This window comes from Belonocnema kinseyi, chromosome 4 (genome assembly GCF_010883055.1).
Source record: "Belonocnema kinseyi isolate 2016_QV_RU_SX_M_011 chromosome 4, B_treatae_v1, whole genome shotgun sequence".
Lineage (NCBI taxonomy): Eukaryota > Metazoa > Arthropoda > Insecta > Hymenoptera > Cynipidae > Belonocnema > Belonocnema kinseyi.
Window position 1 is genome coordinate 69,552,279 of NC_046660.1, and position 23,664 is coordinate 69,575,942.

The window sequence follows — 23,664 nt, forward strand, 5'->3', positions numbered from 1 at the left end:
AATTTTGAACAAAACACATGAATTTTCAACAAAATAATTACACTCTTATTTATAGAAATGTACTTTCAATGAATTTTCACAAAAATAGTAGAATTTCGAAATGGAGCGAATCATTTTTTCACCAAGTACAGCGTGCATCTTTCATCAAAAAAATTAATTTGAAACCAAAAAGTTGAATTTTCGACATAAAAGTACCATAGTACAATATGTTAATTATTATAAATACTTTTCTGAACTTCAATTTTTGTCGGCAATTCAATGTTTCTCTTTATTTTTAAATATTAGTAAAAATGCACATGTCAAGTTTTTAAAATCGAATTGAATTTTCTGGCATGAAAAATCAGGACATAACAAAAAAATTCTAAAATCAGGACTGCGATAAAAAATTGGGACATATTTAAACTATATAAATATTGAAATTTAATGTTTTTTAATATTCTGATAATAAGCTATTCGAATATTAAGTAAATGCTATAAAGATACTTGAAAAATACTGTATAAACATACCTATAAGAATGGCATTTGAATTAAAAAATTAAATGACTAAAAAGGAAAATTCCTCCCACAATCGAAAAAAAGGAAACCAGAAATTTCGAGTAAAATAAAATAATTTAGATACTGCAATAGTAGATGGTCTAAATAGATAAAATATTGAATAGTATCAGTGGTAAACGTGTAACCTATACATAACCTAGAAGGACGCATGCTGTGACTTCTGAGTCTAAAATTTTTGTTTTTTACCTCTTTAACCACGGGATTGGCATCTTCAGTATTGTTTGACTCTGCCATCTAGACAGTTTTGTGTGACTATATTTTAACAGCACTTATCCACTAAACGCAGTATTTTCCAATTTTTCCTATAATGAAAAATTCGAATTTTCTCATTCAAGAATATCTCTGTTAAAGCAAAGATATTCTGTAAAACATATCTTTGGTACAGCCATTGGTACAGCATTTTACCTAGATGCGACAAGGGTCTTGTTACTTGTTAGGCCACATGTCGCAAGAGCGGCGCTATTGTCGTATTTGTGGTTTCGGGTTTTTCCGGTAGTTTTCGGCTAAAATCGGCAATGCTGTAAAGTCTAAACGGATTATTTTGACCACATACCACGAGGCGGCGCAATAACCTCTGCTTTGTTCGAGCGGGAATTTGAAGTTTTTTAATTATAATGAATTATTTATTTATTCTCGAGGATTAAAAGTAACTTTTTCCCATTTGAACATATTCTTACTATATATAATTTATTCATATTACTTTAAAACAGTATAATATGGTGTGATATAAATAATGGAATAATTTTAGTATTTTACGATTGTATAACAAATTTTACTGTTTCAGGCTTGATTTTCGCTGCCAACTCTGTTTTTAATTTTTGTTTGCATTTTACTTGTTTAACTGTTTGCATATTTCATTCTATTCAACATTTTTAACTTTGTAAAAATAATTATTTTTAATGCTTTCTTTTAATAAAAACCTTGCTTTTTTAAAAAATTTTCGTAAACAAGTTTATTTTCTATTAATTTTACTATTTTTGTTTAACATTTGTACAGATTACAAAAAATTAAAATATTAATAAAAAAATCTATTTTTATTCGAAATTTCACCAACTTTCATTTTCTTGTACAAAATTTTAAAGGCTTACGTATTATAAATTAATGACCTTATTAACAAACAAAAAAAAAAGATTTTTTGAGAAAAAGAACGACAATCATGCAAAAACCCCGAATTTTTTATTTTAAAAGGGCTTTAAAAATGTTTATTTCTTGCATTATTTAAAAAAATTTTGAAAGGAATTTCTTATTTGAATGAAATCAGAAATCGAAACAAAAAATACATCACCTGGCACTTTGTTTTTAGATATATATATTTTTTAATTGTCTACAATTCATAACACAGTAGACAATTAGACGTAATGTAAAAATCCCAATTGAACATGACAAGTCAAAACTGTCATCTATATACATAAAGTTAAAATAAATATTTCTTTCTGACAACATTAAAATTTCCATTTTAATATTGAGTCTATCTAATTAAAAACGAAGATATTTTTTAATTATTTACGCCTAGCGTTTGTAATGCTTAAAGCTTCTTATTCTTTAAAAATCAATACATTCCAATCAAGATTTTTGTCTTACTTTTTCAATCTTATGAAGAATTTCCCAGATATTTACGATTTTCTATTAGTATTTTGTCCCTTTTAATATTTCTAAAGGAAAAAAATAATAATTCGAGTGAAACAAGAAAACATATTTAATTTTTGAAAATGGATTTAATTAGTAACATCTGAAAGAGAAAAATCATCGTGATTTTTACAAACCGCTAAGATAAAAATATTTTCTGAACTGAAAAGTTCGATCCGTTCTATCAATTTTATGAATGTTCAATAACATGAAAAGTTTGAAATGGCAAATATCCAATACACGTACTACAATAAAGCTACAATTATTTACTTAGTATCTTGAAAATTAGAAACGGCAAAAAGTTGAAGAGTGCAGCACCTCGACATGCCAACATGCTCAATCTGCCCTTTTTTAGCTGTGCACGCTTTTTATAATCTACAAATGGGAGGAGATTTATTCCCTTTCTTCGGCCAAGAACCAATCACATTGCTGACGTCATGGAATTTTCCTTTAAACTAACCAATAAGAAAGTAGGTCACTTCGCTCCGCCTACAGGATATGAGTCATTCGATGATTGACATTTGTAAACACGAAAAAGTATAAACAAGTCCAAAGTCCATTTTACATCCGGCCTAACTGGCCTAACTTATTTTCATTTCAGGATAGAGAGAGAGAGAGCATCGAATTACTTATAATCATCTTATATCATTTGTATCCTGCATTTTATCTAGGGTAATGTATGAGGTTTCTAATACTTGAAACATCCTGTCACGTTTTCGTATTTACGCGTTACCTACGTTTCAAATTGAATCTGTAGTTTCTTGCCGCGCTCCCTAGAGTGCGTTGATGAACATTTTAATTCGCAAATAAGCCACACCGTTAAAATGCAAAATTGCATTTGTTCGTTAACTTTTCGGTTGAAAATTCAACTCTTTTTCTGAAAGTTTGCCTTTTTTATTTTGAAATTTATCTGCTTTAGCAAAAATTAAATCTTGCTTTGATAAAAATGCAATTGTTTGGTTAGAAATTAAGGTATTATACTATTTTCTTGAAAACCTCACTATTTCGTAGAAAATTTACTTTTTGTTTAAAATTTAGACTTTAGTGTTAAAAAATGAATTCAAATATCTTCTGGATGAAAGTTCCACTTATACAAAAAATTTTGTTTTTTATTACAAATTCATCTGTTTTAGCTTAAAATTGATATTTTTTGGGTAAAAATGCAACTATTTGCTAGAGAATTCAACAATAGTTTGATCGTGAAAACTCGACTAAAATCTTGTTCAACAGAAAATTCAACTATTTTTTTGAAAATTTATCTTTTTGATTTAAAACTTCATCTGTTATAGAAGAAATTTCATTTTTTGTATGAAAATGCAACTTTTTGGTTAAAAACCGTTCTTCTTTGCTTGATAATTCGACTAATTTCTTTAACGCATTTGGTTGAATCGCTTTGTTAAGAAATCACTTTTTTTTGTTAAAGATTTATATTTTTAGTTTTTTGCCGCTTCTAGGTATAATATCAGAGAACTCATCTCTGACAATATCTGTGGCATCTTTGGTACAGCTCTGGTCTGGTACAGGTTGTAGTTACACATTTTTGTCGCCAGGGGTGTTTTTTAATGAATAAAGTGTTGCCACCACAAAAACGTTTTTGGTTATGTGATTGTGAATGACAGTTCTAACATTTTCTAAATATTTATTGTTATTTGAGATGAATTCCAATATTTCCGAGAAATACATATTTCTCTCATTGATACAACGCGATGTAATATATTCATAAATAACTTCTATAGTGGGCGAGTTCGTAATTGGTAGGAATGTGTCTGGTGGGCGAGGTTAGTTTTACAATATTTTAGATATAAAGCTAGTCATTTGTGCAAAAAATATACATTTTTTGCATAAATAAATGTGGATTAAAATTTTCAGCGATAGATGAATCAATTCAGTAAATTAATTGAAGTATTTTAGCGCGGAGATAAGGGTATTTTCTGCAACAATTATTGTCATTTTCTTATGTCAGGATTTTGTTAAAGAATGGCAGGGTCAATAGAGGTAAGTGTGATAACGGGGATAGTGTGATAAAGGAAAAATTTTCAATGAAGAAAATAATGTATCTACTTTTTGTTAGAACATAAGGATTATATTACTTATTATTTTAGACAAAAGGTGGCTGTCAATACTTCTTGCTTTGATCAATTATGATTACTGAAGCTGATATGCTTTTAAAAAAAACTTTAATTCGTAAATGTTTCATCTGTTCTTCTGTTTTTAATTTTTCCGACATATAAAAGCACCTTTTTTTGAATTCTTTTAGAAATGAAGGAAGATATTATATTTTTCTTTAATATCCGTTGACTCTTCGAAAATTTTACATCTTGATATTTTACAGAACCTTTTTTTTCTGTTTTGAAAATTTTTTATTCCGTTGTTTAGTTAGATCTTTACGGCCACGCTTTATACACGCATGTACGGTCAGGGAAAAATCAGAAAATTTTGAAAATAAATTTTGTCGGCCACTAATATAATATTCTTGTCAGTAATTGTTTTGCCTTGTATTTATATTTCTTTTTTCATAGTTTCTTTCCACTGACGATTATGATTTGGTTGAAAATTCAACTATTTCTGGTAGAAAATAAACTTTGTGAAGAAAATTCATATTTGGGAGTTGAATATATTTACCTGAAATCTCTTTTGGATGAAAATTCAACTATTTCTTGAAAAATTCATCCGATTAAAAAATTTAATTTGTTTTAGTAGAAATTAAATCTTTTTTTGGATCAAAATGTAACTATTTAGTTGAAAAAAATTCTTCTTTTGGTTGAGGATTCAACAATTTTGTTGAACATTCTTTTTTTGTCGTGAGTTAAACTGTTTTTTGTTTAAAATAAAAATATGTTGGGTTTACATATCTACTGTTACATTATTCGTTGAAAATGCATCTTTTTTTTTTTATTGAAAATTGAACTATTTGGCTGAAGGTCGAACCAATTTTTGAACAAAAATTTATTGTTTTTGCAGATTCATTATTTTACTTGAAAATTTATCTCTTTGGTTGAAAATGTACCTATTTTGTAGAAAATTTGTGTTTTTAAGTTATAAATTCACCCATGTTGTTAAAAATTCATTATTTTGTTTAAAATTAATTGTTTTCAATTAGGAATCTAACCTATCTATTTTTAGTTGGAAATTTTTCTTTTTAATGAAAAATTCGTCTTTGTTGCTAGAGAAATAATCTTATTGGTTTGAAACTTTCTCGTTTTTGGTTGAAAATTAACTTTTTTGTTGAAAATCGATATTTTTGTCTTGAAAACTCAACTATTTTATATAAAATTCATATTTTAGCCTAAAAGTTCAATAATTTAGATGACATTTTTTTCTTTTTTGACTGAAAAATCTTTATTTGTTGAAAATTTATCTCTTTGACTGAAAATATGATTACTTTGTTAGAAATGTATGTGTTGTGTGGAAAATACGTCCTTTTGGTTTTTAAATTTACCTCTTTTGTTAGAACTTTCACATTTTTTGGTTGAAATATCAACAATTACATTTTTTTGAGAATACATCCTTATAGACTATTTTCTTGAAAATTTAATGAAAGATTTTGTTAAAAATTCTACTTTTTTTTCGAAAATTCAACTTTGAAAATTGGACCATTTGGTTGCAAATTTAGTTTTGTAGGTTGAAACCTCGACAATTTCATTAAATTGTAACTAATTTGTTGTGAATTTAATTATTCTGTTGAGAATTGAACTATTTTGTTCAAGATTCATGGTAGGAAACTCATCTTTTTAGGTTGAAGTAAATAATTTTCTAAATTTTAATCTGCAATTATTTTATTCCGTTTATAAAAGATTCTATGTTAAAAATTTGACAAGATTAAAATGCCAGTCTTTGAATATTAATGGATAGAGAAAATAAAAAAATGGCCAGGATAAAATCAGGGAAAACTCAGGGAACTTTTAAAATGTAGATTTTCGGCAAGTCTGATATGAGAGGGTAATTAAAATCAGATTCCGAGTAAGTGTGATCTGTTTTATGTTTGTCTTTTTTATTCTGTAATACGAAAATCTGTCCACAGTTTGAGGTTATTTCAAGAGCTTCATTGACCTTTTTTACAATAAAAATGTAAATACATGATAATAATTTTTAAATAAAATTTTTACAAATATATTTACTGATGCAAATCATTTTAAATCAATTTAGAAATCATGTAATTTGTAATAGGTAATTTCTTAAATTTCACTGGAACCTTAATGTGAGATTCAAATTTTTATTTTCTTTAATATTCTTATAAAATACAACAAATTAAAAGCAAACATACTCTATAATAATCAGTGGATGTTACATTAACAGTATGATAGTACAATCTTGTACAATTTAGATTATATGAATCTGATATGAAAGTATTTTATTGAAGATATTTTTTCCAAAAAAGAAACCTTTTTAAAAAAATTTACATTTGGGGTAATTTCTGGGTTTAAAAAAAATGTATTTCAGATCAGCCACTTTGGATATTTTGCAAATTGAAATTCTGCAAAGATGACTTCAATATTCGATCAATATGAGCAGGCTTCGCAGAGGTCGAAACAAATTGTTCCTACTCCTATACGGCCAGATATTGTAAGTAATTAGATTTCCAAATAGATTTAGATTATAAAATAAGATCTTCAATATCTTAAATTCGATTGTTAATTAAAAAAAAAAATTATTTTTAGAGCACGACAGGATTTATCCAAATGAAACTTACGGACGATGGACCGATTTTCACAAAACAAAAGGTCAATTTCTTGCCTTCTGATAGAATCATACATCTGTGTGTTAGCAGCAACTTTATTGTTATCGCTATGGCTAACAATGTTCTTCTTCGGATAGATATGAAGCAACCGGATAAACCGGAAGGTAATTGCCCCAAAAAATAAATTCAAAACTGTTCATTACATAACAACAATTGTTTTAATTGCCTTTTTTTAAGTGTTACCTTGATAAAAAGTCTGAACTCTTATTATATTTTTTATAGAAATTGACATTTCCAAATATATCGGTAATTTAAGACTCTCTGGTTTACATCTTGATCCTCTCGGTCAGCATTTACTAATTTCGACAAAACCAAAACAAGGAGAAAGCTCTCTACCCGAATTATTTTATTTGCATAGAAAAACTACAAAGTTAAAGCAGGTAATTAAAAATAAAGGAGTGTACCCGAATTTAAGTATTAAATACAAATTTAATCAAAAAATAATTCAATTCTCATATTATTCTCCGTTTTAAAGGCTGCAAAGTGTAAAGGTCACGAAATCACCGCTGTGGGTTGGAATTTTGGTAACACATCAGAAACGAATTCTGGACCGATTTTACTTGGAACTTCAAGGGGACTAATTTTTGAAACTGAGATTGGTTTGGAGGGGGAAAAGATCTTTGCTACCAATTTAGAACAGTACTGGCGACAAGTAAGTGTTTTATTTTTAGTAAACTATAAACTTAATAGTTCAGTATCGTTAATGATAGAAATTTGTGTAAATGTGATTCATAAAATTTCTCCTTGATTTTCACAAGCTTCCTAATTATCTCCCTCTTTATGGTACAAAAGAGGTGGAAGGGTTGGTGAGTTAATGAATACAAATTACAATTTTCTCGATCTACATGTTTGTTAAATAGACAGGGTGGCCACTGATCGGGATAATCGGGAATGAGACGAGAAGTTCTTTGAAAACCACGTATTTTTCAGATTTTCTTTTACTTTTACAATAAACATAATCTCGTACTTCGAAAAAAATATGTTTCGGGAATTGTGTTTGGCATTACCAATCATTTATTAATGTTTCATTAAAAAATAAATCTTCATTTTGTACTATGTATTCAAGAAGTTAAAGCCCTTGTTGATAGAATCATTTAAATACGAACAATCCTTTTATGTCTGAGAACGAAAACTTTCTTTTGAGATATTTCACATAATAAGTACATAGATATTCTAAATTTATATAATTACTTACTGATAATTGGCTTAATAAACTTATAATTTGGGGATACTATCAATGTTTCGCAAATCATTTGCGGAAGGTCAAAATTTATATTCTAAAATAACATCATATACCCTTTTTTCCTCTCACTAAGATAATCCAACTATTTTTTGTGAAAATTTAATTCTTTCTTATTGAAAAATCGACTATTATATTTTTGATTCAGAATTCATCTCTTTTTGCTAAAATTCAAATGCTTCTTTGAAAAGTTAATTAATTTATTGAAAATTCCACTGTTTTGGTAAACATTCGTCTTCTTGGATAGAAAATCCTTCGTTTTGGATTGAAAATTCATTTTTAGGTAGAAAAGTAATCTTTTTTGGTTGAAAATTCAACTTCTATTCTTAAAGGTTCATTATTTTTAATTGAAAATCTACTCTTATGTTTGTGGTTCAGAATTTATCTCTTTTGGTTAAAAATTCGACTATTTAGTTAGAAATTTAATTATTTTGTTGAAAATTCAACAATTTTCTTAAAAAGTCACCTTTTTGTTTGAAAACGTTCGTTTTTTGTATTGAACATTCATCTTTTGGTTGAAAAGTAATTTTTGTTGTTTCAAAATTCATCTTTTTTGGTTGAAATTTAATTTTTTTTATATGGAAAGTCTACTATTATATTTTTTGTTCAGAATTAATGTTTTTTGGGATAAAGATCTACTATTTTCTTTAAAATTCAAAATTCATTTTTAAATAGAAAATTCATCTTTTTGGGTTGGAAATTAATTTTTTATGGTTAAAAATTCATTCTTTTTAATTGTATACTCTACTATCATATTTTTGATCCATAATTCATCTCTTTTTGTTAAAAAATTCTACTGTTTCGTGGAAAATTCAATTACTTTATTAAAAATTCAACTGTTTTGGTAAACATTCGTCTTCTTGGATAGAAAATCCTTCGTTTTGGATTGGAAATTCATTTTTTGGTAGAAAAGTAATCTTTTTGGGTTGAAAATTCATCTTCTATTCTTGAACGTTCATTATTTTGAATTCAAAGTCTACTATTTTATTTTTGTTTCATAATTTATCCCTATTGGCTAAAAATTTGACTATTAAGTTGGAAATTTAATTATTTGTTGAAAATTCAAAAGTTTTCTTAAAAAGGCACATTTTTTTGAAATTTTTCTTCTTTTGTATTAAACAATATTTTCTTTAAAATTGAATAATTTTGTTCAAAATGCAACAGCTTTTTTTTTAAGTCATTTTTCTTGGTTGAAAATTTAACTTTTTTGTTGGACATTCGTCTTCTTTGATATAAATTTTCCGTTTAAATTAAAAATTCATCTCTTAGTAGAAAAATCGTCTTTTTGAGTTGGAAATTAATTTGTTATTGAGAGTTCATTCTTTTAAATTGTAAACTCTACTATTATATTTTTGATCCAAGTTCATCTCTTTTTGCTAAAAAAATTTACTATTTGTCTGAAATTTCAACTATTTGGTTAAAAATTAAAATACTTCTTTGAAAATTTAATTACTTTATTGAAAATTCAAGTGTTTGGTTGAAAATTTGTCTTTTCGGATAGAAAATCCTTCCTTTCAGATTTAAAATTCACCTTTTGGTAGATAAGTCATATTTTGTTTGTTGAAATTTATCTTGCATGCTTGACAGTTCATTATTTTTAATCGAAAAGTCTACTTTCATATTTTTGGTCCAAAATTGATGTCTTTTGGTTCAAAACTTTACTACTTGGTTGGAAATTTAACTGTTTTGACGATCATTCGTCTTTTTGGATTAAAAATTTATCTTTGGGTAGAAACGTAATACTTCCGGGTTAGAAATACATCTTTTTGGGATATAAAATTTCCTTTTGGATAACAAATTTAGCTTTTGGTACAAAAGTAATATTTTTCAGTTGAAAATTTTTCGTTATGGTTGGAAATTCATTCCTTTTAATTAAAAAGTCTACTATCATATTTTCGGTTCAAAATGAAACTATTTTGTTGAACATTTGTGTTTTTGGATAGGAAATTCATCTTATTGGTTTGGTAATTCATCTTTTGGAAGAAAAGTAATATTTTTGGTTGAAAATTCATCTTTCTTGGTTGAAAATTCAATTGTTTTTGTTTTCAGTTCAAACTTTTTTTATTTAAAAATTCGATCATTTGATTGAAGATTCCTCTTTGTATGTTAAACACTGGATTATTTGGTTGAAAATTCATCTTTCTTGGTTCAAAATGAACTTTTTTGTTAAAAATTCTACTATTTCGTTGAAAATGCAATATATTTCGACTTGAAAACTTAGGAATAAGGTACCTACTTTAATGTTATTCAAAAGAATTTATTCTCATATTCTCAAAAATCGACTTATTTCCCTTGTTTTGAGAGCATTTTGGGCTGTGATTATAATAAAGCATTTAATATTAAAGAATTATTATCATAAACGGAGAAATAGCCCGCAATTATTTAAAAATTTGAGTGGCCATCCTGATAGAGTTTCCTAACTGAAATTTAAATTATTACGTGAGAACTGATCAATTAAAATTTTTAGGTATTCGATATCGGTAGGGAGAGTGGTCCACCAATCACTGGCTTAGAATTTCACAAGATACCAAACACAGATAAATACTTTATCATAGTAACGACTCGAATTCGAATTTATCAGTATATAGGATCAGTACCGAACCCCGATGAAAAGCCATTACTACAGCAAGTCTTCAGCAAATATCTAAATGTTAAAGGTTTGATTTTTTTTTCTTTTCTGATCATTGTATACATTTCTTCCTTTATTATAAAATATTCGTCATTTAAATAAAATATTCTTAACTCAATATAGTTATTTACAGAACGCTTTAATCAATTGGAAAGCTCCTTGCCATATTCAAAGTTGCAATTTTTTTACCCCGCACCGAGAGTCTCGCCAAAATCTTTCGGTTGGCTAACAGAAACTGGAATTTTATACGCCCAAGTAAGTGTGCACTTTTTAGAAATTCTTTTCTTCATTCTATTGAATTTATTACGTGTTAAATTTCCTTCATTATTCTAAGGTCGATCCTTGGGCAGAAGCAGAGAATGTATTAATAAATCAGCAATTGTTGCCGTGTCCAGAAACGAGTTTAATGAGTGGTAGCTCCTCACAATTATCAACAAAGGCCCCACTTTCCTTTGTTCTAACCGAGTTCCATGCCCTTCTTCTTTACGTTGATCATGTCAAAGGAATTTCTATTTTGAACCAGGAACTTATTTTCGAAGACATCTATAACGACGTTTGTATTTTTAATCATTTGAAATTTTCACCAATATCTCTTGCAAATGGTTTTCTTTTACAATCAACTTTATTTCAGGCTTTTGGGAAATTAATTAACATTACAAAAGATCCAATCACTGGTTCGATTTGGGCTTATAGTGAACGAGCGGTTTTCAAATATAAAGTCACAAAGGAAGATCGAAATGTTTGGCAGGTAAGATACTTTTAGGTTCGCAGGGTTGCTACAGGTCAGTGCATTTAAAACTGGTTAGAGGAAGTCAGGAAAAACTTGGAAGAATCGGGGAATTTTCGAATTGAAGTTGATGTTTAAGGTACATGCCCAAATTACGTAAAATTTTTTCTTGTAATTTTCACAATTTTTTTGCATTAAAAATTTTCCATTTAAAAATTTTATTTTTAAGCTTACATGTTTAATTTAAAGAATTTTTAAATGCTTTCCTAAAGACTCGAACAAATAAAAAATAAAAGCCTTTGATGTTGAAAATTTTGGATAAAAAACATTTTTATTTAATAAATAAAATTTTTTAATTTATCTGTACTTTAAGTAATAAAAAGTGAACAAAAACGATTTGACAAAATGATTTTAAATCAGTTCGAAATTTAAGAATTTTCAGATTTTAACGTTAAAACTTAAACGGTTTCAATTTGAAAGTCTTAGCCATTAAACAAATATGAACGTGTGACTGAAAGTTTATAAACTATTTTCAACTTAAAAATAACTTCATAATAATATATTCTTAATTAAAGGATTTTATTAAGTTTAAAATATCATTTCGGTCTAAAATATTCCATTTTTAACCCATTCAATTTGAATATTTTAATTAAAAAAAAAAGATTAATTATTGAATATTTAGCAATATTTGAATTTCGATTTAAGACAAATAAATTAAAACCAAATATTTACAAGTAAAGAATCTTTAACTGAATTGTTTGACATAGAAACCCTGAAATCATTACGATTTCGAAGAGCCTTTAAACTTTGAGCGTTACAAAATTAATTGTTGTATTTGAACAATGCTTAATTTGTAAGCGAAGTTTTAAAATTTTGATATATAATTTACAAATGAACATTTTTAGCAAAAATTTGAGTAATTTTGAGATATATTTAGGAGTTTTAAAAAGATTAACAATTATCATGGAAATTTTAGAAAGTTTTCTTAAAATCTTCTAGAATCTTTTTTGAAAATTTTGTTTAAATCTTTGAAAAACTTTTTCAATATTCTCTTATAATAATTTTTCAAAATGAAAACTTATTTTTAATTTTCCTGTGAATCTTAAGAAAATGTGTTTATTCTTTTGAAGCCTTTCGCAATTCTTGAAAAGAATCTTAATTTTTTTGTTTAAAATCTGCGAAAATCTACATTTTGTTTTATATTAGGCTATCATTTAAGTTTTACATTAAGTTTGAATCTTTTCAAAAATTCTATATATCTCTTTGTAATACTCAAATTTCGCCTACAAATAATAATTGTTCAATTGTTATTTATACATCCAAATTCTAAAGAAATTTTCTAACATTTTCAGGATTTTCTGAAAACTGTAGAAAAAAAATTTAATTAATTTTGACAGATATTTAGAAGTTCTCAAAAAATTTCCAATATAATTTTAAATTTAAACAACTTCTTGATTTCTCAAGATTTTGAAATAAAATTTTGAAGCTTTGCAAGGATGTTTAAACTATTTAAAAAGAAAATAAGTGAATTTCTAATTTAAAAAGTGTTCAGATAAAAATTTTGCAATTTATTAATATTTAATGGTATTAGCTTAAAATTCTTTAAAATTATATAATTTTGAACATGGTAAAGTTCATCGATTGATGTTTCAATTTAGAGCATTGAAAATTATAACGGGGATTTATATTTTTTATATGGAAAAATGTTAGTAACTTCAATTTTATACGCGTAAATTATTGCGCATTTGAATACCAAATTTTTTAATTAAAAACTTAAATTTCAATTTTAAAAGTTCAAAATGTAACAGTTCCACTTTGAGGGATTTCATTTGCAGCTCAGTTTTTATTACCTCAAGTGGAACATTTTTTAGCTTTAGAGTTCCATTTTTTAAATTGCATTCAGCGTGAAAAATGTTTGCGTACCGGGAAATGACCGGGAATTTATTTCGTCGATTAAAACGGCTACCCTGAATAAGTTTTTTGCGGAATAATACATATGCATAATAATAATATGCGTAAATTTCTTTAGTGATGAAGTTTATTAAAAAATTATATTACTGGACTTTCTTTTGCAGAATTTTCTCTTAGGATGATTGATATGCGGATATTTTTGACATGCATTTTAAAAAATCGTGGGAACGCTTTTTTCAAAAAATAATTTTTATTATTATTTTTTAATTTCTCGATTTCAAATAAAAAAGACTCCTTTTTCCTTAAAAGTTGAGTACAAAATTATATTGAATTTTTGTTCCAAAATGACCATTCTATAATTTACAGAGTTTTTTGTATATTTAAAAAAATACTTTTATCACAGCAGCAGTTGTTCAAACGCTTTTTTAATTAACGGTTCATCTCAAGTTATGATTAAATGATACTAGCATGATTTTTAAAATTAAAAAAAAAATAATGAACAAAATCAAAGCTTAACATTTTTTATTAGTACACTTTTTTTAAACCACTTTCATGGCAACATCAAACAGTATCAAATAAATATCATTTAACTTCAAGGATCCTTCGGTTAAAATTGGTTCAGGCTCGCCACTTTGGAGAATGAGTAATTTTTGTTGAAAAATTCGACTTTTTAATTAAAAGCTTCATCTATTTCCATTAAGGATTCAACTTTTTTTGACAATTCGTCTTTTTTGGTTCAATTTAACCGATTTAGTGTTTAAACAAATATTTTTTTGCTGAAATATCAGCTATTACAGTTTACGTTGAGAATTCATTTTTTGATGTTGAAAACTGAACTATTTAGTTGAGATTTCGTTTTTTTTTTTTTTTGTTAAAAATTAATTTTTTTAACTGAAAAATTGACTATTCTTTGTTTAATAATTAACTAATTCTCTTTGCTTGTATTTTTCTCTTTTTTTTAATAGGAAATTCACGTATTTTGTAGGAACTTCTTTTTTTTGTAATTGAAAAATAATGTATTTAACTGAAAAAGTAACTGTTCTATTTTTGCTTGACAATTTATCTCTTAATTTAAAATTAATTTATTTTGTTGAAAAACTTATTTTTTGGGTTAAAACTTCAATTGTTTTACTTTGTGTAGAAAATTCTTTTATTTTTTGGCTTAAAAATTCAACAATTTTGTTGGAAATTCCTCTTTTTTGAAAGTTAGGTCTTCTTTGAGAATTCTTTTTTTTATTGAATATTAATTTCTTTGATGGAAAATTGAAATATTTTGTTGAAAATTCTTATTTTTTTTGGTTGTTAAAAATTAATTGCTTTTATTTAAAATGTATATATTGCATTTTTGGTTGAAAATTCGTCCTATTTATAGAACACTTATAATCTTCTAGGTTAAAAATTCATCTCGTTGTTTGAAATTTTTTGTTTTAATCAAAATAATATTTTTAACCTAATTTTTTAAAAAGTTGAAACCTAATTTACTTTGTTAAAAATTCGTCTTTCTTGCTAAAGAATTAATCTTCACGGTTCAAAATTTAACTTAAGATATTTAAATTTCCCTTTTATTTACATTATTTATCTCCTAGGTGTAAGGTTATTTTTTGACCTGAAAGAAAAATAGATATCAGTCAGGGAAAATGAAAAATAAGGGAAAAGTCAGGGAATTTCGAAATTGGGATTTTGCAGCAACCTTGCTTCTGTAATTTAAATAGTAATTATTGACATTTATTAATAATAATATTAATTAGATTTAAGTTTTAATTAAATCATTTTCTCAGGTTTATGTCGAGAAAGGAGAGTTTGAACTTGCGAAATTCTACTGCAAAGACAATCCTATTCATCGAGATCAAGTCCTCGTGAAAAAAGCCGAGATGCTTTTCAGAAATCAAAAGTACTAACTAGACAAACTTTAATAAATATTTGTTCAAAAACTCTGAATATCAACTAATACACTCTAATTTAAAAATTTAGGTACGAAGAAAGCGCCCTCATTTACGCTGAGACTCATTCCTCATTCGAAGAGATTTCGCTCAAATTTTTACAAGAGCGAGAAATGAAGGCTTTAAAAACATTCCTGAAAGCGGTAAATATTTCATATAAAAAACTATTCCAGATTTTGAATAAATATCAGAGTAAAATCAATTCTTTTTACAGAAACTGACGAGTTTAAAACCGCAAGACAAGACGCAAATAACCATGATCGTCGTATGGGTCATAGAATTATTTATGAACGAAATGGGAGTTTTGCGAAGTGATCAAAACTTTCAGCTCCACCAAGATGAATGCGAGAAGTTGCAGAAAGAGTTTGAAACTTTTTTAACGATACCAAAAGTCGATGAATGCATTAGAAAGAATCGGAGTACGATATGTAATTTGATGGCAAGTCACGGAGACAAGGACAATTTAATTAATCTGACGGTGATGCACCGAAATTACGAGGAAGTGATTCGACAGCATTTGTACAAGAATAATTATTTGGAGGCTCTCGAGGTTCTGAAGAAGCAGGGAAATAGGGAACTTTTTTATCAATTTGCAGGGACTCTTCTCCAGGAATTGCCGAAACCGACTGTGGCGGTTTTGATTTCTCAGGGATCGAATCTGAAACCCTCAAAACTTCTTCCTGCTTTAGTTTCTTGTAATAGCGACGAAAAACATGTGAGCGAGTCTTAATTATCTTTAAAAAGTTTAAAAGATTTTAGTTTCATATTTTTTTAAAAGTAAATTAAAGTTTCAAAATAGAAGTAAGTTTGTTAAGATTCTTCTCTATTTTTTCTATTAACAGAAGGGGGGTTTTCCATTTTAGGCACAGCAAATAATTACCTATTTAGAATCATGTGTCTATAACCAAAGTTGTCAGGAGCAGGCGGTACACAATTTTCTTCTGTCTCTATATGCGCGTTACAAACAAAACGAAGTGATGCGTTACATCAGTTCTCAGGGTGCGTATTTTTGATTTTTTGGTGAACATTTTAATTTGAAATACTTAATAATTCCATGTGTTCATTTTAGGAGACTTTTTGCCCATTTCCCTCTTTCCCTTTTTTTAAAAAAATAATTCCTATTTGTTTTCCCTTGTTTAAAGAAACTTCCCTCTTTTCTCGTTTATTTCGCTTAAATTCGAACTAAATTTATAGAACCCTATTGGGAATGGTGGTCTACCATTTCGCCACATGTTGCCGAAAAATGGAACTAGAAAGAGTAGGTACAATTTTAAACTTGTATTTTAATTTTTTCGTAAAAGTGTTTTTACGATTGTTTTTTGAAATATAAAATAATGATTGAATACTAAAAACTAATATTCATAAGAAACAAATAGTTTTAGATAGAATTTCCATCTTATACAGTGAAAAAAAACACACTTTTGTCAAATAGGTTTTTAAACAAAATAGAATTATTTCATTATTTATTTGAGTTTCAATGCATTGTAAGCTTAAATAAACTTTAATTAATGTATGTAGCTACAAATTTTATCCATATTATGTTAAGAATTCGAATAATAGATGACTGGAATTTAAATACGAATTCAAACCTAACTCTTAGATTAGATTTTTAAATAGTATATATTTCATTTATAAATCAATCAAAATTTACTTGTTCATTTTGCTTCAAAATAAGTGTATTTAAGTTTAGAATCTTTTGAAAATCACAATAAAGAGAACAATAATTGTTTTTTAGAGAAATATTTCTGACAAAAAGTGTGGGTTTTCACTGTATAATATGTAAATTCCATCTAAAACACTTTGTTTTCGATAAACACTTATTTTTATTATCCAATAAATACTTTAAACTCCACAAAAAAATTGCTAAAACACTTTTATGCACAAATTAAAATGGAACTTTAAAATCGTGCCTATTCTTTCTAGTTCGATTTTTTGTCACCAGGTGGCGTATCGCAGTTTAACCATTCCCAATAGAGAACTTTAGTAAAAAGTTCATTCTTTTTGGTAGGAAGATCGCTCATTTTGGTTATTACATTTTTGCTGCAGAAAATCCAAATATTTCCTTCAAAAGTCATACTTTTTTTTTTGAAAAGACGATCATTTGGTTTAAATTGATCTTTGTATGTTAAAAATTGAAGTATTTGGTTAAAAAATTTACTATTTGGTGGAAATTGTAATTATTTTGTAAAAAAATCAAACTAATTTGATCACCTTTTTTGTAGAAAATCGGACCATTTTGATTGAAATTTATATTTTCTGATTAAAAATTGAAGTACTTGGTTAACAATACTACTATTTAGTTGAAAATTCAACTGTTTTTTTACTTCTTTTTCTACTCTTTGGTTAAAAATTCCACTATTTTGCTCAAAAGTCCTATTATTTGGTATGAATGTCTTGATTAAAAATTCATCTTTCTTTTCTTTTTTAATGAATTTCTTTGTTGGGATATTAACTATTATAGTTTTCGTTTCAAGAATTCATCCTTTTCAGTTCAAAATTAAACTGCGTCGTTAAAAATCTATTTTTTGGTTGAAGAATCATAATTTTCGTTGAACATTCATCACTTAAGTTGAAAATTAACTTTCTTGTTGAACATTCATAATTTCTTTGAAAATTCGGCTTTTTGGCTTGAAATTTCAACAGTTTGGAAATTCAATCTTTCTTGTTTGAAAAGTCTACTATTACATCTTTTGTTTAGAATTTATCTCTTTTAGTTAAAATTTCTATTACTTCGTCTAAAATCTCAACGACAAGAAATGGGAAATTTAACTATTTTATTGAAGTAATATTTTGTTGGCAAAAATTATCAATTTGACTTTTGAATTACGGGAAAAATTTAGAAATCTTGAATTAAATCTATTTGGTCCTTTAAAAGTTGTTTTTCATGGAATTTTTTTTTTTAATGCGACCGATTTGTTAAAGATTCATCTTCATAAGTTGAAAATTGAATTGTTTGGTTAAAAATGTAACTGTTTTATTGAAAATTCATCTTTTTGTTTGAAAGTCCAACTATTTTGTTAATTTTTTGGTTGAAGATTCATAATTTTCGTTGAAACTTATCACTTTAGTTGAAAATTGACTTTTTTTTGTTAAGCACTCTTATTTTTGTTGAAAATTCATCTTTTTGGCTTGAAAATTCAATAATTTGGTTGAAATTTTTTCCTTTGTTGACTGAACAAATCTTTCTTGGTTGAAAAGTCCACTATTACAATTTTGGTTCGAAATGCATCCCTTTTAGTTAAAATTTGGACTATTTGGTTGAAAATCTAAAAAAAAAATGGAAAATTGAACTAATTTGTTGACAAGTTTTATTTTTTTTTACAAAAATTTAACAATTTAAATTATGAATTTCGACTCAAGTTTCGAAATTTTCAATTGAATCTATTTGTGCTTTGAAAATTATTTTTGGTTAAAAATAAATTCTTATCAAAATAGAATCGAATTTTCAACTAAAATGATAAGTGTTCATGAAAAAATGAATTTTCAATCAAGTGGTTCAACTTTCTACAAGGTATAGTCAATTTTTTAATCAAAAAGATGAATTTTAACCAAGAAGATTAATTTTCTACTTAAAAGATGAATTTTCAACAAAATAGATCCATTATCAACTAAAAACATCGATTTTCAACCAAAATTTGAATGATTAAGTTTTCAGTTAAAAAGTTTAATTAAAAAAAAAATCATGAAAAAATGCATTTTTAATCCAGCGGTTCAACTTTCTACCAGGTATAGTTATTTTTTTATCAAAAAGATGAATTTTCAACCAAGAGGATTCATTTTCTACTAAAAAGAGAATAAGGTAGTTTAATTTTCAATGAAGCATAGATAAATATGCAAACAAAAAAATGAATCTGTAACCAAAAATATTGTGAGAAAATAATTAAATTTTGCAACCAAAGAAATTGATTTTCATCTGAAAAGAATCTAAAATTTTAAAAATTAATTTTTTACTAAAAAAGAACGACTTCCAACAAAAAATAAAATATTGTGAGGTACTTACCATAAAATATTTTTGACTAAAAAAGAACAATTTCCAACAAAAAAATAAAATATTGTGAAGTACTTACCATAAAATATTTAGAGGCTGGTTAAGTATTCAATAAAGTAGTTGAATTTTCAATCAAAACCTGTAAATTTCCAAAAAAATTTGTATAGTCAAATTATCATTGAAAAGATTGGTTTTTAATTTTTTAAAATAATTTTCAACAAAAAATTAATTTTCACAACAAAGATATGCATTTTCAACTAAACTAATGAAGCTTCAACAAAAAAACTGAATTTTTAATGAAATAGTGTAATCTTCAATAAAGTATAGTGAAATTTTCAACCAAGAAGATTAATTTTCTACGGAAAAAGTATTTTTTAACAAGTAGGTTCAAAAATTTAACCTAGTAGTTGAATTTTAAACGAAAAAAGATGAATTTTCAATTTAAAAAATGTAGTAGTTGGTATTTTAAAAAATTGAGATTTTAAATTTAAATACCAACTACTAAATTTGTTAATTGAAAATTCATCTTTTTCGGTTTAAAATTCAACTACTAGGTTGTATGTTTGAACCAATTTAAAAAAAATACTTTTCCCGTAGAAAATTAATCTTCTTGGTTGAAAATTTCACTATACGCGCAAAAAATCATTAACTTTTGAGCTGTTGCAAAATACAAACTTCTTTTTTCACCAAAATTTTCGGAAGAGATTGTAGAATCTATTGGCACGCTGAAGAATTCTTTCACAGGCGGAGAATTTTAACTAATTTTGAATTGTTTAAACTAAACGATTATTTAAAAAATAAAAAATCTTTCTTACCACCGAACAATTTTTAGCGTAAAGTATGCTTTGTAAAAAAAATTTCCTAACTCAATTATTGAATTTCGATGAACCGTTTGCAAGTAATTTATTTTTGAAAACAAATATTAAGAAATTCGGTTGTTAATAACTTTTAAAACAAAATTTTGTTGCAAAAATATTTTAGGGGAGTCGTATTGATGTGAAAATGAATCTTAAACTGTATAAATTGATTGAGAATAGAACTATCGATTTAAAAGTGGCACACTTGAGGTATTTTGACCCTTTATTTAAAAGAATACATGCCCCTATTTTCGTGCAAAAAACGACCTATTTATCTAGTTTTGACATCATTTTGGGCTGTAAAATCTGTTTTACCTTTTTAATTTTAAATAATTGAATTTCAGGCCAAGATATAACTATGGTTCATTACGACGTGCATTATGCTTTACGGTTGTGTCAAGAAGCAGGATTAACCGAAGCTTGTGTCCAATTATCAGCATTGTTAGGCCTTTGGACAACTGCAGTTGATTTGGCTTTAACGATAAGTGTCGATCTCGCTAAACAAATTGCTGCAGTTCCTTCGCATCATGATGATGTTGAACTTAGAAAAAAATTATGGCTGAAAATAGGTGATTTGTACTTTTCAATTAAGCAATAAAGATTCATTTTTATTCATAAAAAGATAAATACCAAACTTCTTACAGCTGAGCACGTGGTGCGAGAGCGAGATGATATCCAAGAAGCGATGAAGTTCCTTCAACAATGTGATTTAGTTAGGATAGAAGATATTTTACCGTTCTTCTCCGACTTTGTGACGATTGATCACTTCAAAGAGGCAATCTGCAATTCTCTTCAGGTAGCATTCATTTTTTTTATTTAAGTTTTTTATGCTTGATCTTAACTTTGATTTTAAACTAGTAATTATTTCTAGGAATACAATCAGCATATTCAGGATCTGAAAGCAGACATGGAAGAAGATACCAAATTAGCTGAAATAATAAGAAAGGATATCCAAGCTTTCAGAACTAGGTATGACCAAATCCGTTTCAAATCATGCATCCCGGCTGGAAGAAAAAAAAATATTTTAGACTTTTTTTTAAACAGCTACTTTTTTTTCGTTGAAATTTCACTTACCATAAAATAGAAATAAATCTTTACAACCAAAAAAGATAAATTTACGACAAAGTAGAGACATTTTCATTTAAGTAAATTAGTAAAAAAAATTTTTGAACAAAATATTTAAATTTTAAATCAAGGAAAGAAAATTTTAACCAAAGAAATTAATTTTTATCCAAAAAAAATTAATTTTCTACCAAAAAAAAGTCGAATATTCAACAAGATGCAGGAATTTTTCAACCAAATAGTTAAATTTTCGTCTAAAAAATATACACTCAGTTCAAAGAATTAATTTGCAACAACAAAAATTTGAGGAAAATAATTAAATTTTGCAACCAAAGAAATTGATTTTCATCTAAAAAGAATCTAAAATTAAAAAATTAATTGTTGACTAAAAAAGAACAATTTCCAACAAAAAAATAAAATTTTCAGTGTAAGAAATTTAATTTCAACCCAAGAGATCAATTTCCATCCAAGAAGATTAATTTTATACAAATTTTCTCAAAGTATTTGAATTTTATCCTTTTTGAGATACTAAGGTTTTCTGGTTTTAGTTTTTCCAATTTTTTTCACTCTTGTCAAAGTCACGAAAAATATTTAAAATAATAAAAATTTGTACAGTTATTCAGATTTTTTTAGTATTATTTTTGATTTTTCTTTTTTTGCAATCCTCGTTCTTCTTGCAATTTTATAGATTTTAAGTTTTTTCAGTTTGTCAAGTTTGTTGCATTCTTTTTTAGCCGATTTGAAAAATTAAGGAAGAGTAAAAAATGGTAAATCGATGTCGATTTTTTGAAATATTAAGACACAAAACTTGCTCAGAACTGCTGTCTTTTTTTCGTTGAAATTTTCAAGAGTGATAGAAAATATATAGTGAATTTCTCATACATATTAAACCTGGGGTGTATTTATATAAGAAAAAAATCTTATTACGCGTTTTTTAAAATCTTTTTTTCATTTTTAACAATTAAAAATCTCATTTTTCACGAAAACGATGCAAAATATGAATAGCAGTACATAGTTCAAAATTGTTCAGCTTGCTGGAATTTATGAAAATGCACCCTTACCAGATGTATATCTTGGGTTTTTTAACAATAAATTTCCAAAAAGTATAAAAAATGTAGTAAAGTGACTAAAGTAGCATTTAATTTTACGAAAATTAAGATTTTATTTTTAACGTTTTTTTTTTTAATTTTTTCAAATACACAAGATATTATAGAATACAGGATGGAAAAAGAGTTTGAATATTGATAGTCAACTACAAAAAAAATGTTTTTAAAAGTAAAACCTTAAAGTTCGTATAACTAAATGCTATTTCAGTCGCATCAATAGATTTTTTTTCAACATTCTTGTTAGAATCTGGAAAGGGTACAATTTAATATATTTCAGGAAACTAAACATTTTACAATTGTGAACTGATATTTCTATTTTGCATAGTTTTCGAGAAAAACGAGGTTTTCAATACGTAAAAAAAATTACATTTCTTCAATTTAAGAGATAAAAACCAATTAATTTTTTTACATTGAAGCTCAGGAACCTTAATAATCTCATGGAACATCTTCTTTAAATAGTCAGTAAAACATAAACAAGCGTTTTTAAACGAAAAATGTTTTAGTTCGTTAAACGAAATGCTATTTTAGTCCAGTTACTCGATTTTCTATATATTTTTGGAAACATTGATTGAATTCTACTATATAATCATCTGGAAAGCATGGAATTTAATAGGTTTCAGAAAGCTGACAATTTTTTGACTATGAACTGACATTCGCGTATTGTGTAATTTTCGAGAAAAATGAGTTTTTTAATAATTAAAAATAAAAAAATTAAAATATTTATTCTTAAAAACGCGTATTACAACTTTTGAGAAAATTCCGTACTTTAATTTTTAAATAAATTGGAATAGCTTTACTATTTTTTATGAATTGTTTTTATCATCGGTTTAAAAATAAAAAATAATTTTCTCCTCCGGAAAAACAAAAAATGCCAAGTGGAATATTTATGGTGAGTAGACTGTAGTAGAACTTATAAGTCCTATGACAATTTCAAGGCAAAAATGTAAGGGTTTATAGAATTTTTTCAATTATTTTGAAAAAATCGAAATAACGTTATCATTTTTTTAAATTTCTTTGTGGATTTAAAAAGAGTGTAAAAAACTAAATAAACTCAAACTAGAAAAATCCTAATATTTTAAAAATTCCATAAATGTCACGGTTTCTGAAGTAAAATTGGCGAAAAAAAAAAATTATTCTCACTATTTTAAAATATTCTAGTATTTAAAAATACTAATTTAAAATATTAATTTTTGGACAAACGATACAAGCTATGAAAAAAATAAATGGACAAGTTACGTTTCCAAAAAATACCAAAAACTCATTAAAATTTTTGATGAATAATTTT

General features: G+C 26.3%; 2 protein-coding genes across 2 annotated transcripts in view; one reads left to right on the forward strand and one right to left on the reverse strand.

Moving 5' to 3' along the window:
• Positions 1-924, reverse strand: part of LOC117171307 (DNA-directed RNA polymerase III subunit RPC5) — a 23,144-nt gene extending 22,220 nt beyond the window's left edge. The window contains exon 1 of the mRNA XM_033358476.1: positions 742-924. Coding sequence (XP_033214367.1) covers positions 742-789 — 48 coding nt within the window. The 5' untranslated portion in view covers positions 790-924. The remainder of the gene's footprint in view (positions 1-741) is intronic.
• Positions 925-3,774: 2,850 nt separating this feature from the next.
• LOC117170956 (vacuolar protein sorting-associated protein 18 homolog) overlaps positions 3,775-23,664 on the forward strand; it is a 22,497-nt gene continuing 2,607 nt past the window's right edge. The window contains exons 1-17 of the mRNA XM_033357997.1: positions 3,775-3,959; positions 4,085-4,176; positions 6,622-6,744; positions 6,840-7,023; positions 7,142-7,299; positions 7,395-7,571; positions 10,627-10,816; positions 10,922-11,043; positions 11,123-11,341; positions 11,420-11,536; positions 15,205-15,317; positions 15,398-15,509; positions 15,581-16,081; positions 16,230-16,365; positions 20,556-20,780; positions 20,856-21,008; positions 21,084-21,194. Coding sequence (XP_033213888.1) covers positions 6,664-6,744; positions 6,840-7,023; positions 7,142-7,299; positions 7,395-7,571; positions 10,627-10,816; positions 10,922-11,043; positions 11,123-11,341; positions 11,420-11,536; positions 15,205-15,317; positions 15,398-15,509; positions 15,581-16,081; positions 16,230-16,365; positions 20,556-20,780; positions 20,856-21,008; positions 21,084-21,194 — 2,599 coding nt within the window. The 5' untranslated portion in view covers positions 3,775-3,959; positions 4,085-4,176; positions 6,622-6,663. The remainder of the gene's footprint in view (positions 3,960-4,084; positions 4,177-6,621; positions 6,745-6,839; positions 7,024-7,141; positions 7,300-7,394; positions 7,572-10,626; positions 10,817-10,921; positions 11,044-11,122; positions 11,342-11,419; positions 11,537-15,204; positions 15,318-15,397; positions 15,510-15,580; positions 16,082-16,229; positions 16,366-20,555; positions 20,781-20,855; positions 21,009-21,083; positions 21,195-23,664) is intronic.